At 41.5% G+C, this 19,896-nt stretch overlaps 2 protein-coding genes across 7 annotated transcripts in view; one reads left to right on the top strand and one right to left on the bottom strand.

Annotated features, from left to right (window-relative positions):
* The window catches only part of TP53INP2 (tumor protein p53 inducible nuclear protein 2), a 4,893-nt gene extending 1,652 nt beyond the window's left edge, over positions 1 to 3,241 (top strand). Inside the window, exon 2 of the mRNA XM_005879855.2 lies at positions 8 to 3,241. Within this exon, the coding sequence (XP_005879917.1) occupies positions 8 to 118 (111 nt within the window). The 3' untranslated portion in view covers positions 119 to 3,241. The remainder of the gene's footprint in view (positions 1 to 7) is intronic.
* A 579-nt stretch (positions 3,242 to 3,820) lies between these two features.
* Positions 3,821 to 19,896, bottom strand: part of NCOA6 (nuclear receptor coactivator 6) — an 89,506-nt gene continuing 73,430 nt past the window's right edge. For 4 of the 6 annotated variants that reach the window (XM_014550653.1, XM_005879780.2, XM_005879782.2 and 1 more), the window contains 4 exons: positions 18,341 to 18,409; positions 15,494 to 15,530; positions 10,491 to 10,639; positions 3,821 to 4,926 (listed from right to left, as the gene is read on the bottom strand). In XM_014550653.1, the coding sequence (XP_014406139.1) occupies positions 4,883 to 4,926; positions 10,491 to 10,639; positions 15,494 to 15,530; positions 18,341 to 18,409 (299 nt within the window). In that variant the 3' untranslated portion in view covers positions 3,821 to 4,882. The other 2 variants (XM_005879781.2, XM_005879784.2) reach the window with 2 other exon arrangements.

The following is a 19,896-nucleotide window of genomic DNA, read 5'->3' as shown; positions in this document are numbered from 1 at the left end:
CGCACTGAGCGCCAAGGTGATGCAACGGCAGAACCGCGCCCGCGAGAGCCATCCGCGTCGGCCCAAGCACCAGGGCAACTTTATCTACCAGCCGTGCCAGCGCCAGTTCAACTACTGAGCGTCCGCCGGCCCAACCACAAACCCTTTGCCGACCCCCGACCGCTATCGGGCTCCTCCGCGGCAGCCAGTGTGTTGCTCCAGGGGCGCCCGCAGCCCACCTCGGGCTGATTACACAACCTCCCTCAAGTGTGTGAGGTGGGGTGATAGCCCCCTTTAAAGTCCCCTTGATTTTCCCATCTCTGATTCTCTAATCCACCTCTGGACCTCCTCTGCCCTTTACCCTTTCTTCTGGCCCCCTGCCCAACATCTATCTAATCCTTCATCTCCCATACTGACTCCATCCTTCCTTTTCTGGTCCCCATCCTTGCCTCTGCCCTGACATTCCCCTTTATCTTTGCCCTCCATTCCTCTACCTCTGGCCCACCCCTATTTCTCCTTTTCCAGCCCCAGATCTAGCTGTTTCCTTACCTTCAATTCCCACTTTACAAGCCTCGCCCTATCTCATGTTTGGCACTACACTCGCTCCTGCTTCCTTATTTTCCATTCCCAATAATGCCCTCCCAAAGGGTGGGGTGGAGGAGGGAGGTTGAGACTAAAGGTTTCTATGTTTAGTCTCACCCTTCCCTCTCACCCTGGGGGCTGGGCTCCTTGTAGTGGCTTAGGCCTGGAAAGGTAAAGTATGTAGAAGAGGACTGTGAGATGTGAATTAAAGGGAGAAGGTGGAGGGAACTGAAGGGAAGAGGCAGCCTACTGGAAGTGTAGACAGGACAGGTTGAGAAGCTGTAGGAAGCAGGGCACCATGGGAGCTGGTACTGTGTGCTTGCTCACAGATTGGCCTAACCCTGCTCTCAGGCTGGAGCCTGGAGTCTGCCCCCACTTCCCTTTCCTATAATCTCACCTCCCAAATCTCTATCTGAAATCCACCCCTCTGCAGGCCCAAGTCTGAAAGGCTTAGTTAAACCTACCCCCAACATGTCACCCCAGGAGTAGAGGCTGGGCAAAGCCCTGCCATCCTGGCCATCTGTTCACATGTCCAAGGTGCTAGAACTAGCTTAGGAGAGATGCAGGCCAGAGGGCTTCTAGGCGGGGAAACTGCGCACCCCAGTGTAAGAATGCAGAAGAATGATGCTGAGAAGGACAAGCTGTGGGGTGAAGCCATCCCAAGACTGACAGCTCAGCTTTCATCTTGCCTCTGGCTTTGTATTTCACACCCTGCCCAGGATGGCTAATAAACACTCCAGGGTAGGAGGCCAGGAGCTTCACTGTCCTAATCCCCAAAGTCCCGCTCCAGGTTCTGGGCCATAAGGGCCACGCTCCCTTTTCTTCCTGAGTGCTCTCTTCCTTTCTAGGCTGCTGGGGAGAAATGGGTGCCCTATGGTTCCCCTCCCCTTCTCTTCCTGTAAATACCTGGAGGAGGGAACCTGAATCCCTGGGTGAAACAGAGGGAACAGGGGTGACCAACTTCCCCTTCTCATGGTGGGACTGAATTTTGGGCTCAGACACCAGCAATAGCCTCTTGGGATGCCCCAAGTTGCTTCCCTTTTTTTCTTTCTGTCCTTTACTAGTGTGTGCTCTTTCTTCCTTGAAACTTAAGATTACCTGTTAGAAACTAACATAGGTCTTCCCCCCTCACTCTAATTCCAGGTTTCTAGGTCTCACAGTTAAGTGGAGGCTTGGAGATAACTCTGCATTCCCACGAGGGCAAAGGCAGCTGCCCTTCCTGACCCTGTAGCCCCAAGCCTCATGTGGGATGTATGGGTAAGGGAGAGGGTAGCCCCGTGGATACTGGGATGGTGACAGAGGAAGCCCTATTGGGGTCTCCTGTCCAAGGGAGTAAGCCAAACCTACACTAAGAACAGATCGAAGTCCCCACGCCAGTCCACTAGGCCCCAGTAGTTGGCAACCTTGTTCCTGGCCCCAAGCTTCTCCTTCAGTTATGACCTAGTCACATTTTTCTTCCAGCTACCCCTTGGTCACTTCACAGCCAGCCTAGGGTCTTCAGCACTTCCAAGAGCTGAAATTCCCTCCAACTCCTCTTGTCTACTCCTTTGCTGGGGCCTAGGCTCAGTCCAGGGTAGTTCCCATGATCCTTCTTGTGGGGGAAGAGTGAATAATAGGGCATTAGGTTCAAATTTCAAAAGGCCCCTCCCTCACCCATATTTCTGGAGCTCCTGTAGTTCTAGAACCTTCCAATCTCATCACCTGGCTGATTGCAAGGCTCATAGGTTTTTGTACTTTCCTATAGATTCTGTAGTATTTGAGTGTGGCAATATTTTAATTGTGTATAGATTTCTAAGAACCAACATTACTCAGTCTCCTGCTAGTCTAACTCCTGAAGCATCATACTGTATTGACTGTGTATGTGCCTTTCACCTTGAGCATGCTTCAGGATTTTTTTTAAACCACAGAACTTGAATATATGAGGGAACCGGAATTCACAAAGTCCTATGCAACCTTAGACAGGTGAGGGGTTAGAGAGTCTGTCTTGACTGATATTTTCAGAGAACCCTGGAGAAGTTTGTTCCAGTTTATATTAATTCATGTCAATACTACCAGCACTTTGCCAAAACTGAGTTTGTCAGAGGGACCTGTTTCTAGAGTGAGTCCCAATTACATCAGAGGGTGACTTACAGTGATTCCCCATATGTCTGAGTGCTCTCTTCAAGCTGGGTGTCACTTTCCAGCCTTTGCCAGTCTGGCCCCAGCAGGGTATCACTTGTGTATGAATGCAATTTGCTGCTGTTTTGAAGTATGCCTGCTCCCAACTCCTGCTGATATCCTGATCAATTTGCTCTGACCCCTAATATCTTAGGTGCAATAAGGACCCCACCAGAGCTCTTGGAGGCCTCCTCAGATCCATGTGGCTTTATATGGGGACCGAATGCAGACACACTATACCCCCTATATTTCTCCCCACTTGTCCTGCCACCTAGTTCCAAATGGAACCAAGTAGAGTGCATCCCTCTTGGGTGTTTTGTGTTGAGACTGGCTGAAACGAGGAGACTCTGGTTGACCATGTTGTGACATTTCAACAGACTCAAGGACACAACCACCTCAACACGGTCCTGTGGCATGCCTGTGTATGTGTGTAACAGAATTTTGATTGTTAGATTGTAATGTTATTCCTCTATGGGAGAGAAAAATATAAAGAAAAACAAAATAAAAATCTATTTAAAGCACATTATACTTTCTGTCTGAATAGAGGTAAAGTCTGAGAAGCACTTTGTAATCTCAAGCACAATACTGGCAGAGGGTATTATTATTAGGCTGGCTTTGGTTCTCGTGTGTGTCATAAGAGAAGGAAGAGGGTAGATAAGCTTGCTGGGAACAGAGTCAGACAGCATGGGGTCTGACTAATAAATAACTACTTTTAGAGGATCCTTATAATGTAAGACATATATAATAAGACAGTTGAAATAGAGATGAGACTAAGAGCATGACAGAGAATCACCAACTCATCCTTTTGATCTCAGGCATTGAGTTATGGCAATGGCAAGGAGCTACTACAGGGGAAAGAATGGAGTATAGTCTAGCTGGTAGGAGACACAGCAGAAGGCTGAGACCCAGACCAAGACAAGGACAGGGCCCCAAGCATCTGAGTCCCCTGAAGGTAGGTAGGGAGTAGGATGGGAACAGAAGCAGTGTTTAGGTAAGAATTAAGCCAGGAAAGGGAAAACCTGGGGATGTTGATGAAAAGTCACCCCTAAGCCTGATGCAGATGAGTTACAGGACAGCCAAAGAGTGAAATGTAATGGGCATCTTTGAAGAACATAACACAAAACGACTGCTTTTATTTGGGGATTGCCCATCTAACCACAGAACTGGAATGAAGGTGGAAAGCTGACCTAAACTGGGCTAGATTCTTGATGCTGTTAAAAAGATTCTTGCTGGTCAGGCTGGGTTTATCTTGAATGGAGGAGGTATAAACAGTTTTGGAGCAATCCATCATGTGCCCAGAGAAGCAGTTGTATGAAGTGGAGAAAAAGTGCTATCTGGGTTGCTGATGACTTCCTGTCTCTAGAAAATCCTGGGTGGCCTTTGGTTCACTCTAAATTGATTGTTATTTGCAATAAAAAGAGATCTGACCAACATATAAAGTGCGAGGTACAGTGTTGTAAAGGGCTAGTTTCTTCAAAGCCAAGAATGAGTTCAGTGAGCAAGACTGCATTTCCCTCAACTTGTCAGATGCAGCTCAGGTGCAATCAGGACAAGATGGGATTCTAATTCACAAAGAAGGCTGTTCCTATTCACTTATGATTAAAAGAAAAGCACTTGCTCAATAATCCCCTATCAATAACATACATTTATGTTCTAAGACAATTACATTTATTTAACACATTCAGTATTTCACATTGTACAAATCCTTAGATTCTCTTTATTCACTGGTCCATTTCTACAACAAATACATCCAAAACACTATTTAATAAAATTATTTACAACATTTCCAAATGAGAAGATTCCTTTTGTCCCCACTACTGCTACTCACACAATACTTCCACAGCACAATACATCATGAGACCTAAAAATGCTCACCCTGTACTCTAGGCTGCTTAGGAAATGTGAAAACTAATAACATAATCACATTAGCTCCTCTCAATACATGGCAACATTTTAGAAACCTTGAACTTCATCAACACCAAAAGGGTTCAACAACTCTGCTTTTCTCGTTGCACTTTATGAAACAGGTTGCAGGGACTAGGAAAAGGGCCACATTATTAAAATGACTAGCTGTACAGAAAGTGATTTTAAAAAGTCACAGCTCAAAACTGCTTTTTGTAAAATTCATACACATTTACAAGTATCAAGTCGCTGTCCAGCTTGTTTACTTGGATTTTCTTCGCTTGGATTGCACCGCACTGGTTATGTCTGTGGGGGAAAGGAAGGACATGTTCAGCTGAGGCAACTTTTTATGCAGTGCCTTTTAGGTAGTCCACAAGAACACAGATTAACCTAAGTGGAGCCCTATTGGCTCTGAATCAGTCTAAGGGCCTCAGAAGGGGCACTCAGTGTGAAGAGGGTCTCCGGCTTCTGTGGGAGGAGGGTATGCCCTGTGTACTAGAACCTGGCAACTGGGAAAATGTGATACAGGTGGTGGGAGATGAAGCACATGTACCTGGTTGGAAAAAGTGGCCGGATGGGGACAGCTTCCTTAGCTAGGCAATTAACCCCACAATCTCTATCACCAAATCCCATCACCCAAAGAAATGATGGATAGACTGACAGTGCTTTTGATGAGAAATCAATGAATGATGCGACACGCAAGTGAGTAAATCGTGCCTGAGTGCCAAATAAGCCTCTGGATCCCTTTTGGAGCCAAGCCATTGTTTTGCAGTAATGAATTCATTTTGCCATGCTAGAGCCAAAGTTTCTAAGTAACATGGCCATGACCCTTGGTCAATAAGTGTCTACTGTGGTCTAGCCAGGTATATCATCATGGCTGTGGATACATACAGGCATAGAAGCAATTCAGAGCAAGCCACAGCCTACTCTGTGAGTCCAGGTGAGCCTGAGGACTTCAAGGAAGAGGTGCACAAACTGAGTGATTTATACACAGGGTAATAGTGACTTAATTCCTTTTGTATTATCATAGTATCTTACATCAATCAATTCAATTTTATCTCATATTTAAATTATGTTTCTAAAAAGCTTTTCCACACAAGTTTCTTACAGCAGAGTACAATGAATAGTTTGAAATTCTCCAAATGTAAACATTTAAAATCTCATATTGATCTTAAAAATTCACCCTCATTCTTCATGCTGCTACGTAGATATTTTGGTTTTAATATGAAAGTAGTATTTTAAAGTTATTTCATATCAAGGAGAAAAAATTCTTTTCTAACACATTAATGTGTGAAATGAATCAGATTTATCTATTTCGGAAAACTAGGCTGAATTTTCGGATGCTGCATTTTAGATTTAGTGTTCTAAGCAATTTTTCTTCTCTCTTTTGTATCATAATATTTTAAGAACCCAGATTCAAAAGGTAGGTGTAAAAAGCAATATTAATTGCTAAGAAGTGAGGCTTTGATGACTTTCCAAGAGGTGACCTATGCAATGTTTTTGGAAATTTCAATATGTCACATATTGAAATTGAATTTTTTTTTTTTTTGCTGAGAGGTCATGTTGCTTGTGCTATCGGGTAGAATCAGTCTCTCTGGTTTCTCCTTAGTCTTTTGCTAATCAGAGGACAGTTAATCTGACAGAATGCTGATAATGGTGTTCATTTTAATTGCATGCAATTTAGAGTCTCATACAACCAAAATTCCCCTTAATTCTTTTACTTTCAACATTTAAGCCTCATTGTCACAGTAGCAAACTGGTCATCTGCAGTAAAAATATACAGAGTTTTGTCTTGACTGAATATTCATCCTTAGAAAAATATTAATTAGGTCAACTTTGGAAGCTTTTCCTTTGTTGTGATATGAAGGATCAAGTGGTGTGTCTGAGAAACACATATGTGGCTGGGAAAAGAGGTGAAGAGTGTGTAGGGAGGGGGGCCTGGGTAAGCAACCTCAGGCTTTCCCTCCCCATCTCCTTCCATCTGTTACTGCTCCAAAGAACCCAAAGATCTGGCAGGCTGCCTCTGCTCCTGAGGATGAATCAATGAGTGGGACCCTGAGTAAACAACTGATTTGTGCTAGAAGCAACCAAAAAAGCAATCTTTTAGATACCAGGTGGAGGATGGTATGAGGAAAAAAACATATCGACCTGATTCTGAAGTCTCTTATCACCTTCCCTGGATAAGAGACTTTGTTCTGGGTCACAGAACAAATTCATTTTTAATGTGTTTATAAATCTGTCTGAAAAGATGAGTTTTTTGTTTTGTGATTCAATTTTATACTCTCAACAAAATGTTATTTTTACTACTCCCCTGAGTACAATAAGAGGATCTAGACTAGAGGCAAACCCTTTAAGGTAAGGAATTCTAGGTGACTGATAGTACCTTCAGGGTGTGCATCAGGCCTATTCCTAAAGGTTGCCTAGTTTATCTGACTGAGCATAATCCCAATTCCAAGATCCGCCCCCCCCCTTCAATATTATACTGGCAAAAAAAAACCCAAAACCAACACATATATTGTCAAAAAAATTGCTTTTTAAACCACCAAGGATTTTACAAATTAATGTAAAGAAAGATATACAAATGGTTCAAAAACTAATAGTGGAGTTACAGCATTCATATATTCATATTTTAGAACTAACTATATGATAAAAACTGGGTTAATAACAGTCTTTTAGGAAGTTATCCATTTAAATTGGTAATTTGATATGGGCATTTTTTTTCAACCTGGTTGTCTCATTTTGACATTAAGCAAACTTGGCCAAATCTACAGTACAAGACTCTATTAAATCTTCTAGTAGGTGGGCTTTGCTTTACTTTCAAGGAATTTTAGAAACTGAACTTGACTTTGCTCACTTCATTGGGCTTTTTACTGTACTACTTCTAGCCAAGATTTCTATTTAATTGCAAAAAAAATTCTGAACATTTCCTTTCAAATATGCATGTCTGGTTTCTAAATGATGCTACAAGAATGCAGTTTCAGACAGTTATTGTTCAGGGTTTTTCTCCCATAAGATATATCTAATTATGTCTGTTCATTTGCATTTCCACAATAACAACACTTCTGTTTTAAGAATATCTGTACACTTTTTATTATTATTTATTATTTTTATATATATTTTTTATTTCAGAGAGGAAAGGAAGGAGAGAGAGACATAGAAACAATCAATGATGAGGAAGAATCATTGATCAGCTGCCTCCTGAACGCCCAACACCAGGGATTGAGCCCACAACCCAGGCATGTGTCCTGACCGGAATCGAACCATGACCTTCTGGTTCATAGATTGACGCTCAACCACTGAGCCACACCGGGCAGGCCACTCTATGTTTTTAGATTGTTGCTTCTCAAGTCACTGGCTCTGGGTATGGTAGGGTTTTCACCCCACTTTGCTGTCAGAGGTATCTCAGGGCCCCACAGGGACACCCACAGCTGCTGATGACTACTAGTTGCTATGAACGTCCCTAATATTAGCCTATTTTCCTTGGTTTCTAACTTATGCATTGAATTTCATGTTTTTAACTACTGATCCTTTTCCCTGGTTGAAAATATAACACAAAATTATACACAGAAGAGTAAATAAAGAATGATAAGGGAAAAAGAATCATTTCTGTGTTAATGAGGAACTCATCATGCCAGGAGTAAAACTACTCATTTGCATATTTATAAAAAACACTTCTGATCAAGTACAATTTTAAAAAGAGTTCACTGACTTGAGGGAGCCAATTTCTGTGTTTGTAATTAAAAGTGTGTGTGTGGGAAATCCAACCAACCAAAAACAAAACAACAGATTAGAGCATGACCTATCAACCATGTGGGCCTCCCTGAACTTGCCCAGAAATCATCTATCCCACCTGCTCCAAGCTGGCAGTCTAGTAGGCCTCAACCAACATGATATAAGCAAACTCTGTTCTCACAGCAGAAACATGATTAATGTTACCATTTCCTCAATAATACAAAAGTACCAATACTTCTCATTATAAACTGCTCATAATATTTCTTAACTTTCAAGATTCTTGTGAAAAACACACACTATTTCTGATTTTGTTTCTGCATATATGACCAAAATCTTCTAAGTACAAAAAGGCAAAATGCTTTTTCTTTTCAAAACTTTAAGAAGTGATGCTGCAGGAAGATATTCCAGGTCCCCAGTACTACACATTTCCAAGTTTGAGAACCATAACTTTTAGAAACCAGCTTGATACTTTATGATCACTCCATGGATATGCATTCAAATACAATCATAAGAAAGTTATTTTATGGCTTTGGTTCTTATTTGGATACAACATAGCTGGCCAAATAATATATATATTTATGCTTTAATTTGGATCCAAGAGCTCTAACACTTAAAAATCCAAAGAGCTACAGCACTCATTTCTGATTTAAAAGGTAACTTACCCTAGGACAGTTAAGAACTGATAACCTGAGTGCTGATGTGGAGATCTAGACACAATTGTGATTCTTGGGGTCTGGCCAGAGCTCTGCCATCCTCTAGGGAGACACTCAGCACCCCTCTGAAGATCACAAAGTCATTATGGCCTCTCCTAAGCTATTTGCTAAACTTCAAAACATGTATGGGGCAGGTATTCTAACATGACTATCATTACTTTGGAATAATGTCCAGGTTAAGTATACAAGCCTATTCCCCACCCCTTTTCTAAAACTGGTTCCAGCTTTCCATCTCTTCTTGGGATTACACTCAACCAACTGAGTTACACCAGCCAGGGCCATGTTGACACTTTTAGACTTTAATCCTAATGGTAATGAACGGCAATGGTAAATCATTGAAGGGGTTTAAGCTAGGATAGCAATAAAGATGGAAAAAGTGGATGAATTTGGGCCACCTAACATAAAATCAGCAGCTTTTTGTGATGGATGTGAGTGAGGGAGAGAGGTGCCAAGGAGGACTTGCCTAATAGTAGATGGTGGTCCCATTCACTGAGGTGGGGAACAATGGCAGAGTACCACCTGACACTGGGGTGAAAATCACAAGTCTGTTTTCAGACATGTTGAATGTGAGGTCCTGTTAAGGATATACATGCAGTTATCTAAAATCTCTAGAGGTCTGTACTAGAAATCAATACATGAGTATATGAAAGGTTCTAACTGAAGGGAAGCATGAATAAGTTAGGGAGAAAATACAAGTTGAAGAAAAAAGACAACTTAGGATTGAAGTTTGAGGAAGGCCAACACATAATGTCTGGGTACAGAGACTAAGAAGAAGCAGTCAGCATAGTCAGAAAACTAATGAGAGTTCTGGGTCATAAAGGCCAAGGGCAGAGTTAATTTAAAAAGGAGATAATAGTTAACAGAGAAAACTGGTAGTGTAATGGTCTTGAGAAGATCTGAGAAGGTGGGATCAAAGGCACAAGTGGAGGCATTGGCCTTCAACTTGAGGAGGGACAACTACTCTATTATAGTAGGAGCAAAGGAGGACATTGGTAGATTTATGTCTTGGGAGTGAGAGTAGAGGGATTGTATTTTCTCTGGGAAGAGGTGAGAGTCTCTGCTGAGAAGAGAGGAGAAAGTAAGGGTTGTAGGTTTAAAAACAGTAGGGAGGGGGAAAAGAGAGTTGATTACAGAAACATAGAAAGATGGCTGGGCCATGTTATTGAGGACATATCTGAAGTGGTTGGTGATAATGAATCAATCTGCCTGTTATGTTCTTTTCTAACAGTGCTTGCTGTTCTTGTGTACGTATACAAAAAACACATAGTTAAATGAACTAACAAATAAAGGACCAAAGAGAAGACAAAGTAACTTGACAAGTTTGAGGAATAGATGCAAAGATGAAGGACAAAGTCCTCTGCTGCTGTGATAAGGATCCCATTTTTCTATTTGACCTACAAATAATACCCACACCCCACTGCTAACCTTTAGTAGAGCTGGAGGCTGAAGCAGGCCGAGAGGATCGCTTCCGATGTCCGTTTTCCACACTTTCAGAAGCCACAGTTGGTTCTTCAGTTCGGGAATTTCTCCGACTTGGGGTTTTGGACTTTTCAATGATCTCTTTGGGATCACTGCTGACAGACGGAAACACAAAGTTTCCAAGGAGGTGAGGGAATCAAGTCACACAAAAACGGGCTCTTCAGATAAGAGTTTCATTCATAAGGCAGGAGAACTATATAGTCATTCTGGAGAGAACCCTGGGACAATGAGCACAATTCCTTCTATAATTACAATTTAAAAGCGAGTCTAACTTGTTACATTAGTAAAAATAAGGATTAAAGCATAATGCTGGTGAAGTTGTGGAAAACATTGGAACGACATTGGAATGTCACACAATCACCCAACTTCCTCACCCATTTTCCTAAAATAATATTATTCCCCTTCAAAAGTTAATAGTACCTAAAATCTAGAAATTACTAACATATGCTGGCATTTACCATGAACCTGGTGTAGTTAGACAGTAACTTATTACAAATCATATTACAGAAGAATATACATGGGAATATATTCACAATACACTGATGGGTATATTGATTGTCCCTATTTAAATCCCTTTTAGTATGTGAAGATTTTAAATTGGTAATATCCAGTATTATTGAGTGTATAGGGACAGAAACTCCTGATGAAGTGTAAACTGTCTACTGCAATGGTTCTCAATAGGGGGTAGTTTTGCCTCCTTGGGGACATTTAGCAATGTCAGGAGACATTTTTTTATTGTCATTTTGGGGTTGGCGGGAGGTAGATGCTATTAACAACTTTAAGTGGCACCTACTAGGTTGCCACTAAACATCCTATAATGCATAAGTCAGCCCCGACTCCCAATAATTATCTGATCTAAACTGTCAGTAATGCTGAGGCTGAAAAACCCTAGTGTAATACTCTGGCTCAGCAATTCCATTTCTAGATGCCTAAGGAAACAAATCTCTTTACAGAGCTCCAATTCCACACCAGGTTGTCAAAGCATTTTATTCATATTAACGAAAACAGAGGACATAAATGCTTAATAACAGGTCAGTTAATTAAATCATGGTACATTATATGCAGTCATGAAAAATTATGTTGTAAAGGTTAATAATAAAAATTGTTCATTGAGACTTCTGGTCAAGATGATAGCATAGGTAAATGTGGTACTGGAATCCTCCCAGATACAACCAAATTGCAGAACAACCATCATTCAGAACTGCCTTAAATTTAGATGAATGTAAGTCCACAATGAAGAATTTAAAGAAGCCACATCGAGCCCTATCCAGTTTGGCTCAGTGGCTAGAGCATCAACCTGTGGACTGACGGGTCCCGGGTCTGATTCTGGTCAAGGGCACATGTCTGGGTTGTGGGTTCGATCTCCAGTTGGGGGCATGCAGGAGGCAGCTGATCAATGATTCTCTCTCACCATTCATGCTTCTATCTCTCTCTCCCTCTCTCTCCCTCTCTAAAATCAATAAAAAAAAAAAATAAAGAAACCACATCAAGACTGAGCTGATAGGCAGGCACCATAGCTGAGACTCCATCAACCTGGCTTACACTGTCCACCCCTCCCTGGTGATTCCCCGAGGTTTTGCCCCACACAACCTGGCCTATCCAAGCCATTTCCTGTAGCTTTTTTTTTAAATATTAAAAAAAAAAGAAAACAAGGATAAAAAAATCTATCTAACTATATAAAACCCTAATATGCAAATAGACTGAATGGCGGAACAATCGAACAAGTGGTCGCTATGACGTGCGCTGACCACCAGGGGGTGCATGCAGAACATGGCAAGTGTCTGCAGCAAGTGACAGGGCATGGAACATGGTGGGCGTCGGCTGTGGCAAGATGGTGGAGCAGGTGAGTGGGGCTGCCAGACCAAGGTGGGGTGCCGGTCACTGTCATTGGGGTGAGCCTCAGGTGGTTACTGAAAATTCTTTGCTCCTACGCGCCACGGTCCTGCCCAGCGCTGGGGTGCATGCAGAACATGGCAAGTGTCTGCAGCAAGTGACAGGGCATGGAACATGGTGGGCGTCGGCTGTGGCAAGATGGTGGAGCAGGTGAGTGGGGCTGCCAGACCAAGGTGGGGTGCCGGTCACTGTCATTGGGGTGAGCCTCTGGTGGTTACTGAAAATTCTTTGCTCCTATGCGCCATGGTCCTGCCCAGCGCTCACATCTGCTGCTGGCACCAGCCCCACCTGCATCTGCTGCTGGAGCCTAAGCTGCTGCTTGCACCCGCTGCCAGCACCCGGTGTGGGCTCGGATCGCCCCATAGGGCTTCTCCACCTCCCCCTGCTCCTGAGGGGCGATCAGGGCAGCAGCCGCTGCTCGCACCCACTGATGGCACTGGCCCCACTTGCACCTGCTGCTGGTGCCAGCCCCAATCGCTCCATGCCATCAGCGGGTGCAAGCAGGCGGTGCTATCAGCACGTGGGAGCGGCGGCGGGAGTGGGAGCAGGGCTGCCAGCAGACAGGGGACCGGGGGCCGAGGCAGGAGGGGGGGGGCAGGGGCATGGAGGATGGGCCGAGACCCGCCCCTGTGCCCACTGCAGCCTCGCGGCCCACAATTCCTTTCAAGGTACACAAATTCATGCACTAGGCCCCTAGTATGAGTAATAAAATGGCAATAAATGAGATGGGAGGGAGGTTGGAGGGATGGTGAAAAAGGTGAAGGGATTTAGAATACTAATTGGTAGTTACAGAATAGTCATGGGGATACAGAGTATGAAAGAAAACATATATGCATATATGCATAGCCCATAGACACAATGTGGTGAAAGCTGGGGCAAGGGGATAGGCAGAAGGGGGCAAGTGGGGGAAAATGGAGGACATCTGTAATAGTGTCAACAATAAAAAACAACTGTTCATGGTATCATAATGAGGAAAAATGCTACCAACATTATGTATAGTATAATCCCATTTTCATGATAATATATATTGAGTATATACATAACTGCATATGAATAGATGTGTGTGAGATATACTTGTGTGTGTGTGTGTGTGTGTGTGTGTACAATGAATAGCATTTATATAGGGTGTCCCAAAAAATGTTTACACACACTTTGAATAATTATAAAGCCTGGGTTTATTTGTGTTTGTTGTTGTTGTTAATCCTCACCCGAGGATATTTTTCCATTGATTTTTAGGGAGAGTGGAGAGAGAGGGAAAGACAGAGAGAAACATCAATGTGAAAGAAGCACATCGATTGGTTGCCTCCTGCATGAGCCCTGACCAGGGCCAGGGCCTGAGGAGCCTTCAACCAAGGTACGTGCCCTCCACCAGAATTGAACCCAGGACCCTTTGTCTGCAGGCCGATGCTCTATCCACTGAGCCAAACCAGCTAGAGCTATAAAGGCAGTGTTTATTAAAATACATATCATTTTTATTAAAATTGAGTTATCAGCTGTTAAAGTGTGTATACATTTTTGAAGACACCTGTATATAAACACTATACACAGTGAATATTGTTGAATCACAGGAATACTGGTTTACTGGTAATTTTCTTCTTTGTAATTTTCTGATCTGTTCACTCTTGTCAGCGGACCCTTTGCTAGTGGCACTATGCCTGGGAATTTAGCCACCCTGTTCATTATCTTAGTTTTATATGTAATGACTGCCCCAGAAACCAAGCTAAGTCAAGGAGAGGTGAGGCTGAAGCTGGGGTGGAATTACAAGTCAGAGAGATTTACACATCCTTTTAGAAGCGGTGAAGACGGCTTTCTGGCTGGGAGCCCAGAAAATGGTCATAGCCTCCGAGGAAGAAAGATTTCTAATGGAAGTGCCTCTTTCTCTGTCAAAACAAAAGCCACAGCAATACTGTCCTGGTGTTTATATGATGAATGTTCAGGTAGCTCTAGAAACAAATACCCAAAGGGTGTTTTTTGGTCTGATTATCTTCTTTCTCTAGTCACATAGTTGGTGTATGCTTGAGAAATGTAAATGAATTCAATTATTAGCCCAATACAAAAACAAAAAGCCTAGACAGGCGCAGTACAAATAGCAATTTTAGAGCCAGAATAACAGGGGTCAAGTCTTACTATGCATTTATTGGACATGATTTGTAATTCTCTCTAAGCTTCAGATTCTTGATCTATAAATCTCATTCACAATACGTTAGTGAAATGTGAGGGCTCTGGAGTCAGGATGCCTGGGTTTGAATCTCAGCTTCACCATTTACTAAATCTGTTATCTTGAGTAAATTAGCTAACCTCTCTGATCTATACATTCCTTATCTGTAAAAGAGAATTTACTTTCCCAATAGATACTGTGAAAATCAAATGAGGTAATACATCTAGGAAGCTTGTAGTTCAGTGCATGGCATGGAATAGCATTCAAACAAATACTGGCTATTACTACCACTTCCCAGGGTCAATATGAGGATTAAATGACAGAATGATTGTGAATGTGTTTTACAAACTAAGTTGATGTACAAATATGAGAAATTGTTTAAAATGTTATCTAGTGCAATCCTACACTGAAAAGGAATGGCTTTTTGAAAACAACAATACTCCTCTCCATGGGGCTAATGAGGTAGAAGCCACAGTTGTATTTCATTTTGTTAGGTTATGTGAGACAGCATAGATAACAACAAAAAAGGATGGGTTTTTGGGGTCAGACCACGCCGGGCTTTTTTTCTCTTCTGCTTTGAGGATCAAACAGCTATACTTCAGAAGATGTTGCAAGGATTATTATTAATGACTATGATAGCAACAGCTCCTATATACTGGATATTTACTATTTACTCACTATGCTGAGTGCAGAACATATTATCTCATTTAGTTTTCAAAACAATCAAGAAAGATAGAAATTTAGCCACCAAGTTTTATTTCAAAAAATGTCATCTCTGAAAGGTTAGGACTCATGACAGCTCCCTACTTTAGAAGGGGTTTTAAGGCTAAGAAAGCAGATACCCTTCAAAGAGGCTTATGCCATATTGATGCTAAGTCTGCAGAAATGATCATCTTACCTTTGTCCAGAGACTATGGCAGCATTTGCCTCAAGTTCTGTAAAAAATACAAAGGACAGAAATGAGATGTGGACGTGTATGGTGTATATGTCCACAGGGAGAAACTAGGTGTCCACAAGATTCTGAATGCCCTATTTAGGCTAACATGTCTCTGTGCCCAGCAGTATCCTCACCCTACATGATATAGAGACAGAGCTGGCACAGACACAATTCGGTTGTCTGGGGCGTAAGACACATACTTGGTCTATTTTTATTTTTACTCCACACTGTGAAATAATCCTGTTTGGATCAATAGAACTAAATTCACACTGCCTGGTTCATATTCCACCCAGGTATAATTGGTTAGTAAAATAAGCCTCTTTCTCTCATGTAGAAGAGATTTGTTTTCATTCTTAAAATATTTCCACTCTTTTGACACTTTTTAAAAAAAGACAGTAATCTTTCAATATGTCTTAAAATCTATTAAGAATGCATTCTCCTTCAAAGGACTTCTTCATGGAATTTTAGAGGGCAGACAGCTTTGCTTTGAGATATTGCCTATTATGTTCCTGTTCTTCAACCTCCCAGCAATGCCCTCTCCAAGAAAGAAAAATCTCAGTAATTTGTCTATCAGCGTTTTGCTTAAATAAGCATCCTATGGGTTTACCAGGCACTTCTTTCTCAGCTCCAGCAGAAAAACATCTTTTTCCTGCATTATATGCCTTTAGGTAGTTCCATCTTTTCTAAAGACTTCCCGATGCATCAGATAGCAGTGATCTCTCCTGACTCTGGTCTCCTACAGTCCTATCCCTACTTTTAGATAATTCAGCAACTCATACTCAGTGTACATGTCTAACATACCCGATTGCTTACATGGTAATCTAAAGGTAATGAAGCCTAGAGTGCCTAGGTTAAAATCGTGACTTCATTGCTTATTAGCCATGGGACCCTAAACAAATTACTTGACCTCTCTGTGCTCAATGCCTCATCTGAAACCACTTTACCCACTTCAAAGAAGATTAAATGAAATATCACATATAAAAATTTTAGTACAGCACCTGGTGCTTAGTAAATAACTCAGTATTAGCTATTACTATTTTTAAGTAATTTATTTACAAAATTTTAAATTTGTCTTTATTGTTGAAAGTATTACAGATGTTCTCCTCCCCGCATTGACCCCCTCCATCCTACTCCTACCCCCTAGTATTAGTTATTATTATTGTTGCTATGATGCTCATGTTGATGCAGCTTCATGCAAGGGGGCTGGATTACTCTGCCTTTAATGCAAGATGCTGGCAGAAGAGAATCTTTGCTTCTTATTTGCTCCTAAGCTCCCCATATCTGACCCATATAACATGGAAGCCCCTCCCTAAGAAACAGATGCCAACTCATTGAGTCTCTGCTGCCTTGCTGGCTCTGCTGGAGCAAAGAAACTTAGGTAATGTGCTCAAAAATGAAAATGGCTTTGTCAAAAGAGGGTGATTACAAAAAAATCTTGATTAGCTTGCTCTTTTGGAACAAAATTCAATACTATCACAGTTAATTCATGTAAATCAGGATCAAAGAGGGTTTGGTGAAGGCAATTAGTGGCTTTGTGGGTATTTTAAGGAGATTCATCTAAGTCAAACTCTGAAAAGGAACAGGATTCTTGGGCCAGTTATTTTGAGGAGGACATATGATACGGTAAAGCCCATTTTCTGGAGTAAAAATTTGGGACAGGAAACAGAATTCCCTTCCCTTTTTTAGTTGCTCCTTTTCTCACCAAAAATGAGGTTTACCATCATAACCCTTTATCTAAATAATCTGTTCCATTCCCACAAATGTCAGCTATCATGTGGCCAGACGGTAGCTAAGGAAGAGTCTGGGTGGTTAAAATGCTTTTGTTGATTTGTTCAGAGGCCTGATTTTTCCAAGAGTGTGCAGTAGAAAGTCCTGTCACACAGGACAGAACACCCTGAAGCAGGTTTAGAACATAATCAATCACAAGTTATACCTCACTTTCACTGGCTTACACACAAAATTAAACATGATTGTGTTTCTTGCTTACAAATGTTGTCAAGTGTATCAATTGTGCTGTAAGTGAGATTCTAACCTACTTGTGGAAAGCAATCATACGTCTTTTTTTTTTTCTGGTACCCCTAGAATGACCTACAGTGACAATGATGTGGGCAAGACTAAACTACAACATATCTATGTTATTTATCTGTTTGGCAGTCTAATCTGTGAAGGCAGTGCTATTATTGCCATCAAGATCCGCATGCATTCAGAGCTGACCCAGCATCCCACAGCAATTATTTGTCAGATTACCATCGACTTCACCTTCCAAAAACACCATCCTTAGTGCTATTGACAGTATCTTGATCATGAGAAGAAACTTAATACCATCCAGAGATGACTGAAATGACTCTGTTTCCCTGAAGGAATTGCTACCTCACTGTAGCAGAGGTTCTCAAAACAAGGCTCCACTCCTGTCATGATAATGCAATTACTATCTTAGTGCAGTAACGTTTGTCACCTCAGTAAGTACCATATTCTAGCCAGTCAGCTGCCAGCTATGAATGTCAGGGTTATGGAACAGGGTGAACTCTGCAATGGAAACCAGCCATGGCTGGGCGACAGACAGACAATGGGCACCGAGATGCTCTTCTTGAGTTCCCTGGCTGACACCAGGAATGTGTAAGAGAGTAAGCTGGTTGGGGGGAAAATAACCTCAAATAGTACTTCACAAGCTCTGCTACTAACCAGAGACTGCTCTGAAGCAAACTGATTAAGATAGTTTCAGCCACTTCCTGGCACGTTCAGGACAGCAATAGTTCCTTCACTTGTAACCCATTCCACTCTGAGAGTTTTTTCCAAAGTGCACCTTACCTGGTCTGGCAACAGACCCCTGCAGTGCTGTGGCTGGAGTTTCCTTAGGGACTAAATTCTGTGAAGGGGCTAAGGCAAGAAAAAAAAATACATAGGTCTTTTATTTTATTTCCTAAACAAAACAGAAAGCATTGATTGAATCAAGGTCTAAGCAACTGCTGAAATATATATACTCTTAGAACACAGTACTTGAAGTTGACTTTGAAATTATATTTCAAAACTTACTTAAAAAATCAACTACTACAACACTGAGTAATAAAGACTAACACTAGGGATACTTGTTTTTCCTTTTGTGTGTACAAAGATCAAGGAAGGAGGTGGCTATGAGAATAATAGCACTCATAATTTTTGCTTCTTGGGGTTAAGTTCTGTCCGGTGTTTTAAAAACCCAAAAGTATACCTTAGTAGGCAAACCAAACCACTTTCAGAGGAACAATGAATTACACCATTTACCCTACCATTTAAAAAATTCTGTCTCATCCCTCTAAAGACTATACTCCTTGAGATTTGAAATGAACCATATAATTTATTTTGTACTTTTCTACAGCACCTGGCAAGAGCAATGGATAGAAAACAGGTATTCAATTCATACTTAAAAAATCAATTTGATATGTTATTTACTTATCTGGCAGGTACCAAGAACTTACTAGGGGCAAGGCACTGTGCCAAGCACCCTTAGAGACCAAATTACATCCTTTCTGCCCATCAGGAACTCAATCTAGTATTAAATATAAGATGTACATATGTGGCACACTGGAACGCACTATGTTATATGGATTCATATAAAGTGCTATGGGAGTCCAAAGCATGGGAGATCAATTCTAAACTGAGAAATCTTAAGGTACAGTAAAGGAAGAAACATAAGAATTAGGTATTTGAAGGTCAGAGAGAATGTAGGCCCTTGAAGAGGAATGGAATAGAATACACAATATACTCTAGAATGGAAACTTCTTGGATCATACAGTAAAGATTAAAGGGCACAGATATGCCACAGTCACTCAAGGGTATGTCCTCCCATCCTGATACTTCAGTCTAACATCCTAGATAAACTGCAGTAAGTTTTACCTGTCTATGGAAATTATGAATTTTGTAGATTTCTCTCCCTACCCTGGTAAAAAAAATGCACCTTAATGCATTTGTATTAAGAATTTTTGTATGCTTATTTGATAAAGTTTAAAATTATAACTTCTACTTTTAACTCCAGTATTGCTTTCTCACATTTTCAAGGTGAAAGTACAGCAGCCCCTTGAAAAAAAATGGAAACAATCTTAACTAAAATTAAGAACTTCCCAATTGCTGGTTCATCTTCCAAGGCTTACACATTTCTCTAGGATTATATATGATCCAGATATAATCACCTCATCATTATTTTCTTGGTACCAGAGGGGAAAGTTCCCTGGAAGGAAGTAGAATGGAAACATTTAATAGCAGAGACTATATTTAAGTAATATGAGGTTGCTTTTTAATCCTTAGGGCTCACCTACCTCAGTAGAACTAGAACCAGAACCCTACAGTGCTGAGCCCTGTGAAGTCTCTGTCTCCTGCCAGGGCAGTGA

The sequence above is a fragment of the Myotis brandtii genome, unplaced genomic scaffold (genome assembly GCF_000412655.1).
Source record: "Myotis brandtii unplaced genomic scaffold, ASM41265v1 scaffold61, whole genome shotgun sequence".
Classification (NCBI taxonomy): Eukaryota; Metazoa; Chordata; class Mammalia; order Chiroptera; family Vespertilionidae; genus Myotis; species Myotis brandtii.
This window is presented reverse-complemented; position numbering and strand designations above follow the sequence as displayed.